The sequence below is a fragment of the Macaca thibetana genome, chromosome 19 (genome assembly GCF_024542745.1).
Source record: "Macaca thibetana thibetana isolate TM-01 chromosome 19, ASM2454274v1, whole genome shotgun sequence".
NCBI classification, from domain to species: Eukaryota; Metazoa; Chordata; class Mammalia; order Primates; family Cercopithecidae; genus Macaca; species Macaca thibetana.
This window is the reverse complement of record NC_065596.1, coordinates 31,709,563-31,728,424: the sequence shown is the minus strand read 5'-3', so window position 1 is coordinate 31,728,424 and position 18,862 is coordinate 31,709,563. Positions and strand designations below refer to the sequence as shown.

At 47.0% G+C, this 18,862-nt stretch overlaps 1 protein-coding gene and 1 long non-coding RNA gene across 3 annotated transcripts; both read right to left on the bottom strand.

The window, feature by feature from the left end:
- Positions 1–2,085: 2,085 nt before the first annotated feature.
- Positions 2,086–12,268, bottom strand: CD33 (CD33 molecule). 2 transcript variants are annotated; one of them, XM_050771614.1, is made up of 7 exons: positions 11,944–12,268; positions 11,501–11,881; positions 11,014–11,292; positions 10,740–10,787; positions 7,165–7,249; positions 6,742–6,823; positions 2,086–2,584 (listed from the first exon to the last, which is right to left on the bottom strand). In XM_050771614.1, the coding sequence occupies exons 1-7, from the start codon at positions 11,975–11,977 to the stop codon at positions 2,414–2,416; spliced, it is 1,080 nt and encodes a 359-aa protein (XP_050627571.1). In that variant the 5' UTR covers positions 11,978–12,268; the 3' UTR covers positions 2,086–2,413. The 2 variants fall into 2 exon arrangements, with proteins under 2 accessions (XP_050627571.1, XP_050627572.1); XM_050771615.1 differs by lacking the exon at positions 11,501–11,881 and having other exon boundaries at positions 11,944–12,267.
- Positions 12,269–12,291: 23 nt separating this feature from the next.
- Positions 12,292–15,210, bottom strand: LOC126943179 (uncharacterized). The gene is made up of 3 exons (XR_007721717.1): positions 14,553–15,210; positions 14,229–14,391; positions 12,292–13,364 (listed from the first exon to the last, which is right to left on the bottom strand). It is a non-coding gene; the product is annotated as an uncharacterized LOC126943179 (long non-coding RNA).
- Positions 15,211–18,862: the final 3,652 nt, after the last annotated feature.

Here is an 18,862-nt window from a genome sequence, read left to right as displayed (position 1 = left end):
AAATTTTCACGGAGTGATGACATCTGGGCAATTAGTAGCCAGATCAAAAAAAAAAAAAAAGATCCTGGGCTGGGTGCAGTGGCTCACACCTATAGTTCCAGCACTCTGGGAGGCTGAGGCAGGAGAATTGCTTGAGCCCAGGAGTTCAAAACCAGCCTGGCCAACATGGAGAACCATGTCTCTACACAAAATTGAAAAAATTAGTTAGGCGTGATGGTGCACACCTGTAGTCCCAGCTACTCTGGAGGCTGCCGTGGAAGGATGGCTTGAACCAGGGAGGTCAAGGCTGCAGTGAGTCATGATGGCACCACTGCACTCCAGGCTGGGTGACAGAGAGATTCTGTCTCAAAAACAAACAAACAAAAACCCCCCAAAGAACAGATTCTTACCAGAATCTCCCAGAACTCCCTAATGTCCCCTTCTAGTCGTTACTAACAATGAGCCCCTGACCTCCGCCCCTCTGGTCACCAGTGTCTAGACTTTGAACACCAAAGATTAGTTATGAGTGTTTCTAAACGTTATATCAAGTACATCACATAGTATGTACTTTTTGTATCTGGGTTCCTTCACTCAACATTATATTTCTAAGATTCATACGTGTTGTATGCAGTCATTATTTGCTTCTTCCATTGCAGAAATAATCCTTAATTTATTTATCTGTGTTACTGTTGATTGGTATTGGGTAGGTATTATTTTCAGCCGTTACAATTAGTACTGCTATGAACATTCTTGTGTATATTTGAAGAACATTTGTATGTATTTCTGTTGGGTATGCACCTCGGAGGGGTTTGTAACCAGAGGAAACCTGTGCTGCTCCAGCCCCACCTCTGACATCTGCAGGGCTGTCCCCTCCCCAACACACTCACCCTCCCTCCCCAGGATGGGTCAGGTCCCTCAGCCAGCAGTGCCCTCACTGCCCCTACACCCTGGGCAGTTGCCTCCCATCTATGGGGCGGAGCCGCCTGGGGGTCTGGGCTGGGTGAGGTGGACCCTGGAGGGGCACCTGCCACTCCCATGGGCAGGGGAGGCAGAGGCAGGCACAGCCTGGCGGGGTCGGGGCTTGGCCTCCCAAAGTGTTGAGATTGCAGGCGTTAGCCACCGTGCCTGACCCAGGCATGCATTTTTTTTTTAAGCAACACTAGAATCTTCCATTTGTTTATCTAAAGGGCATTATGAGCTTATGGCATAATGCTTTCACCCCCCATCATGGTTTGGGTGTTGCTGATGAATTTGGGGCTGGTTTTCTTAAACTGATTTTTATCATTTTAACTGGGCTTTTTAGGAGGATGATTGTGAGCTTCTTCTTTCTGCCGTCTCAATTTGGACATCTACCTCTGAGGTCATTTGGAAGGATAAAAATATGGTAGCCTGATGATGACATGGTGACAGCCCTTCTTGGAGAGGGCATGTGGATTCAAACAGACAGGGAGGAGTGCATCAGAATGGCGTCCATAGAGTGTAGGGTGTGGCAATGGAAGAGTAGACTGAGCGGGATTCAGAACAACATAGAATAGAGGTCAGCACACCACAGCCCGTGGGCTGCCTGTTTTGATAAATAGCATTTTGTTGGAACATGGCCATATCATTCATTTTCAGATTGTCTGTGGCTGCTTTGGAGCTACAATGGCAGAATCAAATAGTTGCAATTGAGACCATATTGCTTGCAAAACTGAACATGTTTACTATCTGGCCCTTTGCTAGTACTGGTTGACCATCTCTGACTTAGAATGTCACATTGAGAAGCTTCAAATTATTCTTGTGGGTTGGGGATCTAGGGAACTATTTTGACTATGGTCAGCTCTGAGTTTTAGAAAATTCCCCAAATGCTAATATGTGATTTTCCCTGTAGCAGGACATAAAGAAAGCAGAAATCTTAGTAGGGGACAGGTGGGATGGAAAGGGAAGATTCAGGAGTAGAGAGAGATGATGTTGGAGGGCAAGTCAGTGAAGAAATAGATGGTGGGGATTTGAGCAGCAAGTGAGATAGACATGTTGCTGATATAGTTCCAGGGATCAAATATCACTAATGACTTCTGTTCAACGGGGAAGGAACCAGTATGCACCAAACTCTCACTACACAAGGACTGGCGTTTTCCACATGCACCTTTATTTAATGCTCACAGCATCCCTGTGAGATAGGACTTCTTGTACCTATTTCACAGAGAAGTAAATGGAGACATGGAAGGTTAAGGAGCTTGTGTGACATCATACACTTAGCAAATGAAAGAGCACAGATTTGATTCCACGACTCTCTGCTTACAAAGTCTAAGATGATGTCAATATAGCAGGAAACTCACATAATGTCTATAAACCCATTGCCTGTGGGGTGTTAAATCTCCAAGAATCCGCCTTTGGTCCCCGACCTGTAGAGGATGTGAATCTTCTACGTGAGCCCGATGCTTTTGTGGGTTCCTCACTGGGTCCTGACCTCTGAGTATTCGGTGGAGGTGTCCTCAGAAGGATTCATCCCATGAAAGTTGAGGGAAGCGTAGTGCAGCTCCTTGTCCATCTCCACAGTAAGGGTGGTACCTGAACAGCCTGAGGTTTCAGTGGGGCCATGTAACTTGGACTTCTTCTGGTGTTTCTTATGGAGAGGAAAGAAGGGGGTTAGAGCAGGGCAGTGAGGAGGAGGACCGGGAGAAGGCAAGGAGGGTCAATGAAGTAAAATGAACATTTATTCACTCTTTCATTCTTTCATCAAATGTTTATTAATTAAGGCTTTACTTATTCGTTACCTAACACATGTAGCATGTATTGATTGATTCCCAATTCTCTTCAATATTCACAGAGACTAATGTGGAAAAATTATGGCCAGCTACACTGACATCATCTTTGGCATCTATTATTTTGTCCATTTTACAGACCAGGAAACTAGCTCTCAGAGAGCTTAGGTAATTTCCAAAGTCACACATCTGTTGACCCTGAACTCAGTCCCAGGTCTCTGGGACCTCCTCTGTGCTGGGAACTGGATCCTCAGGAGGGAGCAAAGCAGAGCAGGAGCCCTGTGATTTCCAGTACTGCAGGGGATGAAGACAGAAACAGACTGGTAATTGCAAATTGTGACAGTGTGCAGCTGAACAGGAGAGAGTAGAATGATGGAGGTCTGATAAAACTCAGCCTTTTCCTTGTGGAGCTCACGGTGTGGTAGGTGGAACTATGGGAATGTAGTTAGTTCAAGTGGTGCAAAGCTCTATACAAACAGGGAACATGGTATCCCGAGAGACACAGGAGCAGATGCTGGAGAATTGGCAAGTCTACAGGGTACAACCATTTTCTGGTGCAGGCCCATTGCTTGTTTCTAGATTTGGTGCAGTGTTTCTCAAAAGAGTCCTTCAACTCACAGATTCTGCCTCCTCTCTTCCCATTCTCTCTTGAACTCTCTCTAGTCAAGGGATTTTTCTCCAGTAGAAGATCAGATCTGCTTTGCTGTCATATCGCTTAGCTACATTCAAATAGCCATTTCTCAGATTGTATCTTACCAGACTTACCAGCGTTTGAAACAAATGACCAACCTCTCCTCCGTGAAGCCCCATCTTCCTTTGGCCACCAACACTAGAGTCTGTAATTTCCTGGTCATTGGCTCCTACTCATTCTCAGCTTTCTCACCATTTACACCTCATCTCCCTAACATTCGATGCTGGAGGGTTCCAGGGCTGTGTCTGTGGACCTCTTCTCTTCTTTGTAGATTCATCCATTATTGGATGTTGATATGGAAGCCCCCAACCTCTGTGTCTCCCACATGGATCCCTCTTCTGAGTTCCAGACACTTGCCTGCTACTTGTCATCTCCACATGGATGTCTCAGAGGCACCTCAAACTTACAGTAACCAAAATAATGTTTGACATACACTTGAAAATATACTTCTCTTTCAAGGTTGGTGATTTTCATCATTGGCAGTTTGATTCTTTAAGTTTGAATTCTGAGTAAGTCACGTGAACATCATCATTGGCATCTATAGACATCTATAGGGGGTCTTCTTGGACATCCATGACATCTATGATATCTGTGGAGCCACCTAGGACATCTGAGACCCTTACCGAGCAGAGCCCATGAGCTATCTTTGCTCCTGCCTTGCATGCACTCCATCACTGCATTTGCAAATACTGTTGACTCCACCGTCAAGACGTATCCGGAACCCAATTTCTCCACACCAGATTCATCATTCTTACTTGGGACTAAGTCTGAGTCAGTCATCTCTTGGCTTGATTATCCGTGTATCCTCTATTCTGGTATCTTCTCTTCTATGCTACGTACTAGAGTTTCTCGCAGAGCAGCCAGAGTCACTCCCACCAAAATGAGTGTCAGTTCATGTCACTCTTCTGCTCTAAATGCATCGATAACTATGATGGACTTAGGACCCTGCAATATTTGCAGCTTCTATGTCTCTTCAACTTCATTTCCTACCTGCCATTGTTCAGTCCACACCCCACCCCCGACACTGCCTTATCCACACTGTCCTACTTTGTTTCTCTAAAACGTCAGATGTGCTCCAGCCTCAGAGCCATGGTACTCGCTGCTTCCTCGATGATTCTCTACTGCTCACACTGTACCCATTTTCTTCCTGCAGCTGTTTGCCCAAAGGCCACTCTTTGGCCCCCAGGACTGTCCAATCCATTCTCCCATTTCATTTTCTGCCATAGCACTTATTTCATGCCTATTTCATGTATATTTGCACTACTTATTTGTTCATTATTTTCATCCCTTTTCCCAATAGATGTTAAGCCCCTGATAGGAGGAATACTTTATATTTGTAAAATACATGTTTATAAAAATACAGAATGGCACAAGGGCCTAGAACAACTGGCAAATGGGATTATATAGATATTTGCAGAATGAATGAGTGCTTATTGACCCTGTGTTAAAAAACTTTACTGTGGTGTTCACTTTAGTCAGAGTTAAATAAATTAAAAAAAAAAAAATCAGAGCTTGAAGGATGCACTGGGGTTGGGCAGGTAGCTACTAGGCATATGAGGAGGAAGGAACAGCTCAGCAATGATTCTGAGATGAAAAAGCTTGCTCTGCTTGAGGTGATTGAGTGGCTAATGTTGGGGGAGCGTAGCACTGAAGGGGACTCTGGTTTTCCTGCTCCAAATGCCAGACCAAGTTGTTGGAATGCCAACCTTTCAGGAGTGTGGAGAAGCAGTGCATTTCAAACTTGGGAATGAGGGGACGATGATCTTTTAGGGAGGTAATGTTCTGGAGAGGAGAAATGGGAGGTGAGGCTGCAGCAGAATAAGGAGTAACAGGGGATCTCAGCTCAGAAGGAGTGATTGTGTTAAGCTGTGTTCAGAGGAAGCTCAGACATGCATCGTAGCATACTGGCACAGGAAGAAGAGATGGAGGACTGGGGCAGGAGGGGGCCATGTCTCTGGTTGGGTAATGGGGACAAGAGTGCCATTAGTGAGACAGAGAACCAACCAGGAGAAGTATATTTAGAGGTGTGTCAACCAAGTGTTCCTGATGTTCCGACATCTGGGGCATTGCTGAGCCTTGAGAGACTACCTCTCCCAGGGATAGTAGATTTCTAGAGCTGATAAGGGGCTTGCATATAAGTGCACGTTTCGTGTGCAAACCAGTCAATCTAAAGCCCACACTACCAGCTGGATCCTTTATTGAGCTCTTACACTCCAGGCCACAATCCCCCTTAATAAACCCAGGGCCACGTACCAGACAACTAGACACAACTCCTATACCCCAGAGTCTGCTGAAATTGTTCAAAGTAGCCAATCCTAAACCTGCCTAGCTTGCTTACCCTAGTCTTACCCATTATTTTCAATGAAAGCCACAGTAAAGGCTCTTGTCCCATTTTCCCCTTGCTCCCTCTGCTTCCTGACTGACCCTGGTGCTTTTCTATATGGTCTTGCATGGTGTGGTGCACCCTCTCCTCTTGGGAACAGTGAATAAGAAACTATCTTTTTTTTTTTTTTTTTCTTTGAGAGAGAGTCTTGCTCTGTTGCCCACGCTGGAGTGCAGGGGCACGATCTCGGCTCACTGCAAGCTCTACCTCCCGGGTTCACACCATTCTCCTGCCTCAGCCTCCCAAGTAGCTGGGACTACAGGTGCCCACCACCATGCCTGGCTAATTATTTTGTATTTTTAGTAGAGATGGGATTTCACCGTGTTAGCCAGGATGGCCTCAATCTCCTGACCTCATGATCCATCCAACTCAGCCTCTCAAAGTGCTGGGATTACAGGCATGAGCCACTGCGCCCGGCCAAGAAACTGTCTTTTCAATGGCCATAATCTCCTGATCTGTTGGCCTCAACATACCTGAATAACATTAAAACCTACACTGTTGGGGCCAGGCATGGTGGCTCATGCCTGTAATCCCAGCACTTTGGGAGGCCGAGGTGGGCGGATCACGAGGTCAGGAGATCGAGACCATCCTGGCTAACACGGTGAAACCCTGTCTCTACTAAAAATACAAAAAATTAGCTGGGCATGGTGGTGGGTGCCTGTAGTCCCAGCTACTCGGGAGGCTGAGGCAGGATAGTGGCTTGAACCTGGTAGGCGGAGCTTGCAGTGGGCCGAGGTTGTGCTACTGCACTTCAGCCTGGGTGACAGAGCGGGACTCTGTCTCAAAAGAACAAAAACAAAACAAAACAAAAAAACCTACACTGTTAAACAGGAGGAAAGACAATAAGCTCAGTTCTGGAAATGCTGAATGGGGCATGACTGTGGGCCATGTTGGGAGGAGGTGTCTGCAGGGCATCCTGGATGCCAGCATGCCCCATCACTCACCGAGGATGTTGGCCCTGTGGCGGGGTGGGTGCCGATCCTGCCCACTGCTGTCCTGGCTGCTTTCCTCCTGTGAGTCTTCACTCTGATGGGAGACACCAGGGTCTTTGAGCCTGGTTTTCTCAGGCTGTGGGGCCATTGTTATGAGCCTGGAATGAGGGACTTTGGCAGGTAAGGGGTGGAATTAATCCAGGAGCCTTCAAACAAAACTTAGTAACAAGGTCTTCCTCTACCTCCCACTCCTTGGACATCTGAGACCAGGGCCCTAGCATAGACCCATGCCTAGCCCAGTGGCTACAGGCTAGATTCTGTAGATTACCACACCCCCTGCCCTTTCTCCAGCCCTCACAGCCCCTCCAGGACCCTTCTACACGAGGTCCATCCTCTCCACCTCTGGTCCACGCCTGACCCAGAGAAAATGCTCACGTGAAGAAGATGAGGCAGAGACAAAGAGCGAGCAGGACTGTGACACCAGCTCCCCCGATGGCTCCCTGAACCACTCCTTGTTTCCCTGCAGACAAAAAAGACATGGGGTGAACTCTAATCTGGATAAACAGGTATGTGTATCCTCCTCTCCAGCATGTAGAGAGGGATGACTTCACCTCCAAAATGGGGTTTGGCTCCTAGATCCTCCCATCCATCATAGACATGAATATTGACCATGACCGTGAGACGAAGTACACAGTACACCTGACACCTCTTGTCCCACCCTCTCTCTCCGGTGCACAAAACACCATCTCTCCTAGGACCCAGGTTCCTCTCCACCCTCGGTCTCTCTGAAATGAACCTCAGAAATAGCCACTGAAGGACTGTGAAGCTCTGAGCCTCTTGGATGACAGAGAGAGAGAGAGAGAGAGAGAGAGAGAGAGAGAGTAAGCACTGGAATGCTGATAGGCCTTGTCTCTTCTTTCTTCCCACTGGCCCCATCACTCAGGGTCAAAGGTGCTCCTTTTGGCCTTCAAAAGTGCCTGGAATCAGGGTGGGGCAGGGAGGTGGTTCTCAGACCTTCTTAGACCCAGATAGTTCTCCTGGACCTGCCTGGCTGTACCTTCTAGATCCCAACACTCAGAGTCAGGGGCGTTTCTCTGAGCATCATCTGTCAACAGTTTGATGACAACTACTGAGGGAACTATTCCTGCCCTCACTGGGTTCACTGTCCTCTGAGGGACCAGGCCATTATTAATTGGAATAAGGCAGTGGAGTGAGCACTTTGGACAGAGGTCAGGGGTAAGGGTTGAGATATGGACAATAGAAAAAAAAAATGCCCTAAAGAGATTTTTGGGGAAGTGTGACTATTCTATATGATACTCTCATGGTGGATTCATGTCATCATACATTTTTTAGAAACCTGTAAAATGTACAACACCAACAGTGAACTTTAATGTAAACTATGGGCTTCAGGTGACAATGATATGTCAATGTAGGTTTATTGATTGTAACAAATGTACCATTTTGATGGGGGATGCTGATGGCCAGGGAAACTATGTGTAAGGGTAGAGGGCATATGGGAAGTCTTTGTACCTTCTGCTCATTTTTTTCATGAAAAATAAAGTTCATTTATAAATGCTCCCAAGATGTTCAGCGACTAGAAGATTCCACTCAATTTTGCTGTGAAACGAACACTACTCTGAAAAATAAAACCTATTAAAAAAATGCTCCCATTGGAGCAAAATGGCTGACCAGAGGTGCCTGGAACTCATCCTCCCCCATCCCCCCAGGCAGGAAAGGGCCAAGGCAATGAATAAACAGCAGAGATTTGAGTGGAGTGTCGAAGGCAGAGTACTGTAGTGCAGCAGGGGAGTGGAGAGTTACCTGTGGTAATTGGAAGCCCAGGAGGGCAGCATGGAGGCACCCAGACTTTGCAGCTCCCTCTCCCCAGCCCAGATTGGTTTGTCCCAGAGACAGGAAGGATTTCCCCTTGTAGGGAAATGAGAAGCAGAAGAAAACAACCAACCCCCAGTGCCCACTGCAGATACCTACATTCCTTACTACAGGTTAATCCTGCAGTCCTCACAAGCTCTGAGCACAGTTGGAAGAGCTGCCAGGAATTCATGCAGCTGCATGGTTCTGGATTAGGAGCACACGGTGTGCACTCCCAACTCCCTAACCAGCCCCTGTGGGCAAGCTGCTGCGACACAGTACCATCTCGAGACCACAGCCGTCTCTGGAGTGCACCCTCCTCTGGGGGCCAGTGGCCACACACCTCTTCATCACTGTAACTCCATCTTCGTTCCACTAAGCCTGCAGTAATGGCTGAATACCACAATTAGAGCTGCATGGAGCCTGGGCCCAGGATTGGCTGGAACTCTGGTCCTGAACAGCAGAGAAACCAACCCCTGCTGCCTGTACTTCCAGCTGGAGGAAGAGTCTTATGGTCCCACTCAGTCTCTTCAATAAATGATGCTGGAAAAACTGGTGCCATATGCAGAAGAATGAAACTAGACTCACACCTCTCATCCTATGCAAAAATCAATTCAAAATGGATTGAAGACCTTAATGTAAGACACAAAAATATAAACATACTAGAAGAAAACATAGGGGAAATGCTGTAGGACATTGGTCTGGAAAAATATTCTATGAGTAAGACCTCGCTAGCACAAGTAACAAAAGCAAAAGCAAATAAACAAGATAATGTCAAGCTAAAAAGCTTCTATGCAGCAAAGGAAACAATCAACAGAGTGAAAAGGCAACCTACAGAATAGGAGAAAATATTTGTCAGCTATTCATCTGACAAATGATTCATATACACAATATACAAGGAACTCATGCATCTCAATGGCAAAGACACCCAATCTGATTTAAAAATGGGCAAATTATCTGAGTAGACATTTCTCTAGAGAAGATATACAGATGGCCAACAAATATATGAAAAATGCTCAGCATCACCAATCACCAGGGAAATGCAAATCAAAACCACAATGAAGTAACGTCACCCCAGTTGGGAGGACTATGATAAAAAAAAAAAGATGAAAATTAACAAATGATGGTGAGGATGTAGAGAAGAGGGAATTCTTAAATGCTTTTGACCAGAATGTAAACTAGTATAACCACTACTAGTATATGTAGTTTTTTTTCCTCAAAAATATACAAATAGAACTACCATATGATCCAGCAATCCCACTACTGGGCATTTATATAATGGAAAGGAAATCAGTATATTGAAGAAACGTCTGCACCTCTGTGTTTATTGCAGCACTAACCACAATAGGAAGATATGAAATAAACCTAAGTGTCCAACAACAGATGAATAAATAAAGGAAATGTGGCATATATACACAATGGATTATCATTCAGCCATAAAAAATAATGAAATCTTGTTATTCACTATAACATAGATTGAACTAGAAGACATTATGTTAAATGAAATAAGCCAGGAACACAAAGTTAAATACCACATGTTCTTACTCATAAGTGGAAGCTAAAAAAAGTTGATTTCATGGAAGTAAAAAGTAGAACAGAGAATAATAAGGGCTGGGAAGGTTAGGGGAACAATGATAAGGAGAGAGATTTGTTAAAAGATACAAGATCACACTTGGAAAGGAAGAGTAAGTTCTGGTATTCTATACCACTGTGGGATGACTGTGGTTAAAAATAATAGATAGTTTCAAATAGCTAGAGAGGGGATATTGAATGTTTCCAACACAGTGAAATGATAAATGTTCAAAATGACGGATATGCTATTACCCTGATCTGATTACTATATGTTATTAGTATTGAAACATCACTATGCCATCCATAAATATGTACTATTATTATGTATCAATTAAAAATAAAATACCCCAAGACATTCAGTGACAGGAGGGAGACAAAGAGCATTATTTGGATGGGCAAGGAGGAAGTTGCTAGTCATCCCCAAATATCCTTATCCAAGGTGTCCGATGTCTACCTGTGTCTAACTGCAGGCCTTGCCTCTGAACATTTGACTCTGAAAGTCCAGATCTGACCAAACGTGACACAGACTCAACCCAGTAACAGCCTCAGGCAGGGAGGCGCCTTCCTACCTGAGCCGTCTCCTAGAAAGATATCAGTTCTTGGGTTCTGTGAAGCATCTAAGAGAGGAAGAGAGGATTTCCTTCAGTTGGGAGTAGAGATGCAATAAGGGTAGGCATTTCCCCTCACTCCTGCCAAAGCCACAGAAATGCAGAAGGGACAGGGCTCATGTCCTTCTAACTGCCGAACTCAGCCAGGTCCCCAGGACACGAAATGTCCCCAGCACCAGCCCATCCTGTCTCCCCTACGCACTCAGGGACCCAAGCATCCTGGCCCAGCACTCACAGGAGACATTGAGCTGGATGGTTCTCTCCGTGGTCACGCCAGCTCCAGGGAACTTCACCTGACAGGTGAGGTTGGTGCCGTGGTCCTGGGGCCGTGGGGTGATTATGAGCACCGAGGAGTGAGTGGTCCTGAGGCCCAGGGAGGTGGGGGCAGCTGACATCCAGGAGAAGATTGGAGGTGTTCCCTGCTCACAGGCCCAGGGCACAGAGCAGGTCAGGTTTTTGGAGTGGTCAGGGTCTAGGGCTCCAGGGATGAGGATTTGGGGCCTGTGGGTCAAGTCTAGTGAGAAGAAGCAGAGGGGGGATGCAGAATCAAGAGGGAGCGTCCAGGTGAGGGCCTGAGAGAAGATCAACCTCTGGTCAAGCTCCCCTGCTAAGCATGACAGGCTTTACCCCTAAATCCCTCCCAGTACCAGGGTCCCATCCCAGCCCTGCCCTGTAGTACCCATGACCTTCCCTTGTGACCACTTCTGGAGCCTGTGCCTCACCTGTCACATGCACAGAGAGCTGGGTAGATTTGTAACTGTATTTGGTACTTCCTTTCTCCATCCGAAAGAAGTATGAACCGTTATCCCTCCTCCTGGCATCTACGATGCTCAGGGAGCAGTTGTTCCTACTGGGATCCCCAAGGAGGCGGAATCGGCCCTGGGTCTCCTCCTGTACTTCTTGATCTAGCTTGTTTGTGGCCACTGGAGAGTCCAAGGATACAATGGCTCCTTCCCGGAACCAGTAACCATGAACTGGGGAATTCCTGGTGTGGTAGGGTACGGGATGGAAGAAAGTGCAGGGCACAAGGACGCACAAACCCTCCTGTACTGTCACTGACTCCTGCACTTCCAGCCTGACTCTTGGATCCATAGCCAGGGCCCCTGTGGGGAAATGAGGGTCAGCTTGGCCCAGCCCGACAACCCCCCTCCCAGCAGTCACTCACCTGCCCACAGCAGGGGCAGCAGCAGCAGCGGCATGTCTGAGGCTGAGGCTTCCTGGGCTCCCTGTGTGAGCAGAGAACAGGAAAGGAGTGGAGGAGAAGGGCTAGGGGGCCGGATAGGAAGCTGGGGAGGAGCAGGAGACCTCAGCCCTGCATGGAAGAGGAACCTCAGACCTACACGTGCTCAGAGCTTGTCCCTTCCACACAGATTGAACCTCATGGGCCAGAGATGCCAGAGATCCGCCCAGAGAGGGGAGGAGATGGAGCAGAATCTGAGTCTTGCCTCCCAGGAGCACCAGAGCCTGGACCGGTACCTCCGGGGCCATCTGAGACATGCAAACCCCATGTCTAAAATCCTTCCACTCTGAGGTACTTTTCTGTGAACAACTGTTTGCATGGGGGCTGGTCACTGCTGGCCTGGCCCGAGTCACAGGCTCGCCTAGATCCATGGGGTGATTTGTCCAGCAGGATATAGGATTCTATAGGGTCTGTGTGAGTGTCTGGGGCAGAGAAACAAAGAAGAGTCCTAGGTAAAGTGAAGGTGGCAGCCATTCATTTCTTCATTCATTCACTAAAGACATAGTGAGTGACAGAGCAGGACCACTGTCATCTCGGACAAACACCGCCACTTTAAGTTCCAACTCCCTTTCTAGCCTCATGCATTTCAAGGAAATCACTTCTCTGCTAACTACAAGCAGCCAGAAAGAGCAGACCGGTGAAACACGGATAAGACAGCTCAGGCACAGAGGGAGGTTGGGGGGAAAGTCTCTTGAGTTATTGCCAAACTTCACTCTCATCCAATGGGCCCTAGTAAAACAGTGGGCCTTAATAAGCACATTCCTTTGCCATCAGGTGCACTAAGTTGGAAAGCTAAATGCAGACTCAGTGGGTATGCCTGCAGCTGCAAAAAGATGTATGGGAACAGATACACAACTCTCCCTCCCAGATAAGCACAACAAAGAGACACAGAAGCAGTCCAAGCCTCTGATAAACCCTCCCACCCTAAATCCTTAAAAACTCTTAGTCTGTAAGAGAGTGTGCCTCTACCTAACTCAGCCAGAAACTCCTCTCAGGTTTGTTTTCTCTAAAACCTGTCTTGACTGGCGAGCCACCATACATGTTTCTTTCTTCTTTCTTTAATTCTTACATTGAGCCTTTGTGTGTAGGTGGGGCTTGAGAAGAGATGCCACTGACCTGATTCCTGCCCTTGAGATGTTCCCCATCCATAGCCTCATGTCCTCACCACACACACACATATACTGTCTGGATTTAGAGCTGTGAAAAATTGGGAATTTGCCATGTGTCATGGGAGCATATTGGAAAATTTGAAAGAAATTTGACTATAGAATTTTCCCCTGGCAGCTAGTACACTGCTTTGCACAGTGTCGATGACATCTCCAAAATAAGAACCATGCAGCATCTTCCTGTAAAACAAAAGGGAGAACACATGTTCGTTCTATGAACCAGTGCAGAAAAAAACTTTTTTCTGTTCATGCTGCTATTTGGTTCAGTATGGGCAGAAGCAAGTTTTTTTAGAGGCTCATGATATGGATCAACATTTTCATGTAAAAATCTGCTTCTCACAGTTAAATATGGCCCAAAGACATAATATTTCCAGACAACATGAGTGGAATGTACAGAGAAAATTAAACTTTAGGTCCAGCTACGTGGTTGTCCATATCACTCTGTGTAGTATGCATCCAGCAACCCTTGATCCCTGGGACATATTAGTACTTGCCACCTTACCTTTGTCAAATCTCTACACACAATAGTATCTAGATAACTCTTAATTCGTCCTTACTAATAGAGAGGTAGAATCCTCGTTTGATATACAACAAATTAAGTCTCCAGTAAATAATATCTGTTGTAAGTTATTTAGCATGTGGCACATAATGGAAAATTCAGTACATTTAGTGCTTTTTTTTTTTTAAGACAGGGTCTTGCTCTGTTGCCCAGGCTGGAGTGCACTGGCATGATCACAGCTCACTGCAGCCTTGACCTCCCAGGCTCAAGTGACTCTCCCAGCTCATCCTCCCTAGTAGCTGGGACCACAGGCTCATACTACCAGGCTGGAGTAATTTTTTGTTTTTATTTTTAGGAGAGATGGGGTCTTGCTATGTTCCCCAGGCTGGTCTTGAACTGCTGGGTTCAAACAATCCTCCCACCTTGACCTCCAAAGTGCTTTGACTATGGGCGTGAGGCACTGTGCCCAGTCACATTTAGTTTTAACAATAAAGTCATACTATGTTCATGGACCAGAAGATCAAATATGAATATGTGAGTCTTACTGTGTTTCTTTAATGAATTTAATGAAGGCCCGAGAACCAAGAGCAGATGGATTTCCCAGCTCCAGAAGAAGGAGCAAGCTCATGCTTCCCTCTAGCTCTTTCCTTCTACGATTCTGTCATCTGATCCTTGGCCCCAGCAGAGTCCCCGCTCCCTGGCTGGAGCCTGAAAGAGAGAGAGAGAGGATGGGGAGGAGGGACCTCTCCTGGGCCCTGTCTCCAACATCCTCCATCCCCACATAACAGCACATCTAAGAATAAAGCGCATGCTCAGTGCAGGTCTACACGAATGAATGCTTTAATAAATGGTGGGGGCTGTTTCCCTACCTTCTTCCTAATTCACACTGCAAAGCTGCCCCTGATGAGGCGTCCCTCGTCCGTCTTTTTCTTACGGATGCGTCTGCTTCCTGCGGCAACCCCTGCCGAGGCTCCCACGTATGTCTGTTTTCTCTCACTTTTCAGGAGCTCTGAGCGGCCTGTATGTGTGCATCCGTGCTGCCTCATACCAGGTAGAGCCGCAGTCTATTCTCTTCTGCAGACGGAAGAGCAACGTGTGTTTGATTTGAATGCAGGAAGTACGTTTGCTCCCATGTGCTGAAAGATTTTGTTGTAAAACTTCCCTGTAGTGTGGCGCCAAGGGAAGCCCTCTTCTCTCTCTGCAGCAGTTCGTGGGATGACTTTTTTGTTTTTACCAACCTCCCATCCAATACGGAGCAAGCCACGGGAGAACCTCCTGTGATCCTCAACACACGAGAAATGAATGAGCGAGTACGTCCTCCACCGTCGGGACCAACTTTTACGGGGATTTGTAGAGGCTGTAATTCACAGTATGGCCACCAGAGGGCAGTCATAACCCTTCACTTTCCAGTCCTTTCACACCAAAGACACATCAGGTCAAACGTCATGTGAGACTTGTGCAAACAGCTGGAAATAGTTTTTTTTTAATTGGAGAACGCTGTTAGTGAGCCTTTAGTATTAATTAATTATTAATTTATTATTAACTGTTCTAAATCCTTTACCTACAATAGATCTTTTGAACCTTATGAGAATATGAGAGACAAAAAACACATCACCCCAAGATATGGCTGTAGGAGACCAAAATACGCCACCCCAAGATGTGCCTTTTTGGCATAAAGATTATTTCAAGAGCCTGCAGACACAGGAGACGCTCTGAGAACCAGGGAAGAAGTTCCCTTTTTTATTTTTATTTTTTATTTTTTATTATTTTATTATTTTTTTTTTGAGAAGGAGTCTCGCTCTGTCGCCCAGGCTGGAGTGCAGTGGCCAGATCTCAGCTCACTGCAAGCTCCACCTCCCGGGTTTACACCATTCTCCTGCCTCAGCCTCCCGAGTAGCTGGGACTACAGGCGCCCGCCACGTCGCCCGGCTAGTTTTTTGTATTTTTTAGTAGAGACGGGGTTTCACGTTGTTAGCAAGGATGGTCTCGATCTCCTGACCTTGTGATCCGCCCGTCTCAGCCTCCCAAAGTGCTGGGATTACAGGCTTGAGCCACCGCGCCCGGCGAAGTTCCCTTTTTTAAAGGGAAAATCACATCTACAAAGGAATCTCCAACAGCGAAGGGGTCTCCCTCTGTACCTGGCAGAGAAGACGACTCACTCACGAAACTCTTATCAAGGGAAGAGGCACCCATGTGATCTGCAAAACAAGCCTCGCTGTTGTTTCCTGGTGTGTTTCCCTGTTGCCTTCCGATAACTGGCCTGCCCACACCCTTCTTTCTTTGCTTCTGTGGAAGATGCTGTTTAAGCCTGAAGTCAAAGCCACCTCTTTGAAATTTACTCTTTTTCCCTGGGTGTCTCCCATGTGCACATGAGGTATACAGGTTGCTAACCTCTGTTTTTCTTTTAATAAACTTTTGTTACTTGGGTTCTTCCCAACGGAGGACTTTGAAGTTCTGTCACTCATAGTTTCGAAAGATTTTCTTCTTATTTCGAAGGGAAACTTAAACTCCCCACCATCCTAAAAAGAAGTACATGATCTTTTTCTTCCCCCCGCAAATGGCCTGGTTAGCAGGGGAACATATCCAACTCCTGTGGCAGATGGTATTGGGAAGCTGCTGATCGCCAGTTTCAGGTGTTTTCTATCTATTGGGAGATGGCCGTTCTCTGGCACCAGCTGCGACCAATGATTATTTTAGAGAAACAGTGTAACAACCACCTGACTGTCAGCAGATGGCCACCTGACATTGCCGGTAGTGGAGGAGGCAGCCCTCTCCTGCCCTGCTTGTGCTGACTAGCTACCTCCTGTAAGAGCCTTAGTAAATGTAATCCATAGAACATACAACCGACCCATGTAAAGTGTACAATTCACGGGTTTTTTAGTATCATCACAGGATGGTGCCTCATACCAGGCAGAGTCGCAGTGCATTCTCTTCTGCAGAAGGAAGAACGACGTGCGTTTGATTTGAATGCAGGAAGTACGTTTGCCCGACATCACTACAAACATTTTTTTTTTTTTTTTTGAGATGGAGTCTCACTCTGTCGCCCAGGCTGGAGTGCAGTGGCCGGATCTCAGCTCACTGCAAGCTCCGCTTCCCGGGTTCACGCCATTCTCCTGCCTCAGCCTCCCGAGTAGCTGGGACTACAGGCGCCCGCCGCCTCGTCCGGCTAGTTTTTTGTATTTTTTAGTAGAGACGGGGTTTCACCGGGTTAGCCAGGATGGTCTCGATCTCCTGACCTCGTGATCCACCCGTCTCGGCCTCCCAAAGTGCTGGGATTACAGGCTTGAGCCACCGCGCCCGGCCACTACAAACATTTTTAAAACTTTTTCATGACCTCAAAAAGAAACCCAGTGCTGATTAGTAGTCACACCCCAATCACCTGTTCCCTCCCAGCCCTGGGCCACTGGACTTTCTGTCTCTATAGATTTGCCTATTCAGGACACTCCGTATAAGAGGAATCGTGCAATTTGTGGTCTTTTATGTCTGTGTGTCTGGCTTCTTTTACGTAGATGATGCGTCCAAGCCTCATCCATGTTGTAGCGTGTGACGGTGCTTCGCTCCTTCCTATGGCTAGATACCTATGTAACAAACTTGCACGTTTAGCACATGTATCCCAGAACTTAAAGTAAAACAAAATAAAATAGTATGTGTTATTATAAAAGCGAAAGAAAAATATATTTCCAAGTACTGCTTGTGATACCCTGTGAATTGAACATTTCTGAGTGGCTCTTTCTGCCTTTCTCCTTCTCTATCTCTCTTTCTCTCTCTGTTATTTCTCAGTCTGCAACACATCATCACATCCCTGCACACCTCGACTCCCCCTCCACGAGCTCCTGTCTGCACAAGTCTGCCCCTGTGCTTCTAACCCGCAGCGTTATTCCTCTAAACAAATGTGAACCTGAATGAGCCTCTCCTTCAAGACGGATCCTGAGTGGCTGACTGGGCCTAAGTTTAAAATAGAGGCAAGCGGCCAATTACTGACTACAGGTCACCCACCTACTCTGACTTCCCTAAAAACCCACACCTTTTTCATCTTCGGGACTTTCAGAGATCACCTGAACCAACCAATCAGAGCTCAGCTGTGTCCACCAATGAGAACTCAGTAAGTTTCAATCCTTCATTTGCATAAACAGACCTGATTGGGAGCCTGGACAGGACACTAAACCTGACCCTTCCCTTGGCTTGATGGAACACACCCTTCATTTTACACTGGAGTCTCTCTGGTTTGCAAACTGTTAACTGGAATAAAGTCTCTTTCCTGCAAAATCCTTTTCAGAGAACTTTAGTTTATAGTCCTAATAGTGAATGTAGGAATAACCTAAAACTCCAACAAGGACACTGGTTATACGAACTTGGGTTTAGGATTTTACCAGCATGCCCTGCAGCCATCGAAAATGGACTTGCTGAGGAATATTTAATGGTACAAGGGAAGAGTACCCTGTTGAGGGGAAAAGCAGCCGGTCTTAAAACAGGACCAGTAATTTTAAAACTGGGTGAGACTTTCGGGGGCCGCTCTGGGCTCCAGCGTCTGCTTGGTGGCCGCCTCCCTCTAACTGGCCAGTGGCATGGAAGGGACAGAGCCGAGCCCCCGGCCCACTCTGGCCCATCCAGGAGTGCAGCTGCATGATGCGTCCCAGTCTTGGCAACTGCAGCAGGCAGGGAGGAGCTAGCTGCAGCGCCCGCCGACGCCTCCTGGGCCTCAGATCCTGTCACACAGGACAGCATGCACCTTAGATCCTGAAGAAAAGGCACAAAGTGTTCGAGTGATGTTTAGAAATCATTTGCGAGTGGATCTTACAGATTTGGTGCTAAAGCACCCAAGCGTTATGCATTAGATCCCAATGTGCACTCCTGGGAATTCTTGCACGGCCAGGGTCAGGTGTCCGTGGGTGCCCATCGAGCATCCTCCTCTCTTGACTGAAAATGACAATAACGACTCTTCATCATCCTCCTCTTTCTCTGAGGCTGATGTGGCAAATGGGGTCTGGGTCATTGCAACTGCTGTGGCATGATCTGCGCTGTCATGACGTGGCTGCTGGTCTGCTGTGCAGACTTTGAGGTGACGCTTGTCATGCTGCTGCCTTCCAAAGACTTCCGGTATTCTGTGGTCAGTGGCGGTGCTTGCCTGTTGTCCTAGCTGGGAACCACGCTCACCGACCCCAGGGCGGTACCCAAAGGA

Excerpts from the sequence above, each read along its gene's own strand:
- CD33 (XM_050771614.1), bottom strand. The coding sequence starts at position 11,977 with ATGCCGCTGCTGCTGCTGCCCCTGCTGTGGGCAG. Across the intron at positions 11,882-11,943 it reads GCTGCCCCTGCTGTGGGCAG|GGGCCCTGGCTATGGATCCA; the intron begins GTGAGTGACTGC and ends ATTTCCCCACAG. Across the intron at positions 2,585-6,741 it reads CCACAGGGCCAACATCCTCG|AAACACCAGAAGAAGTCCAA; the intron begins GTGAGTGATGGG and ends CCTCTCCATAAG.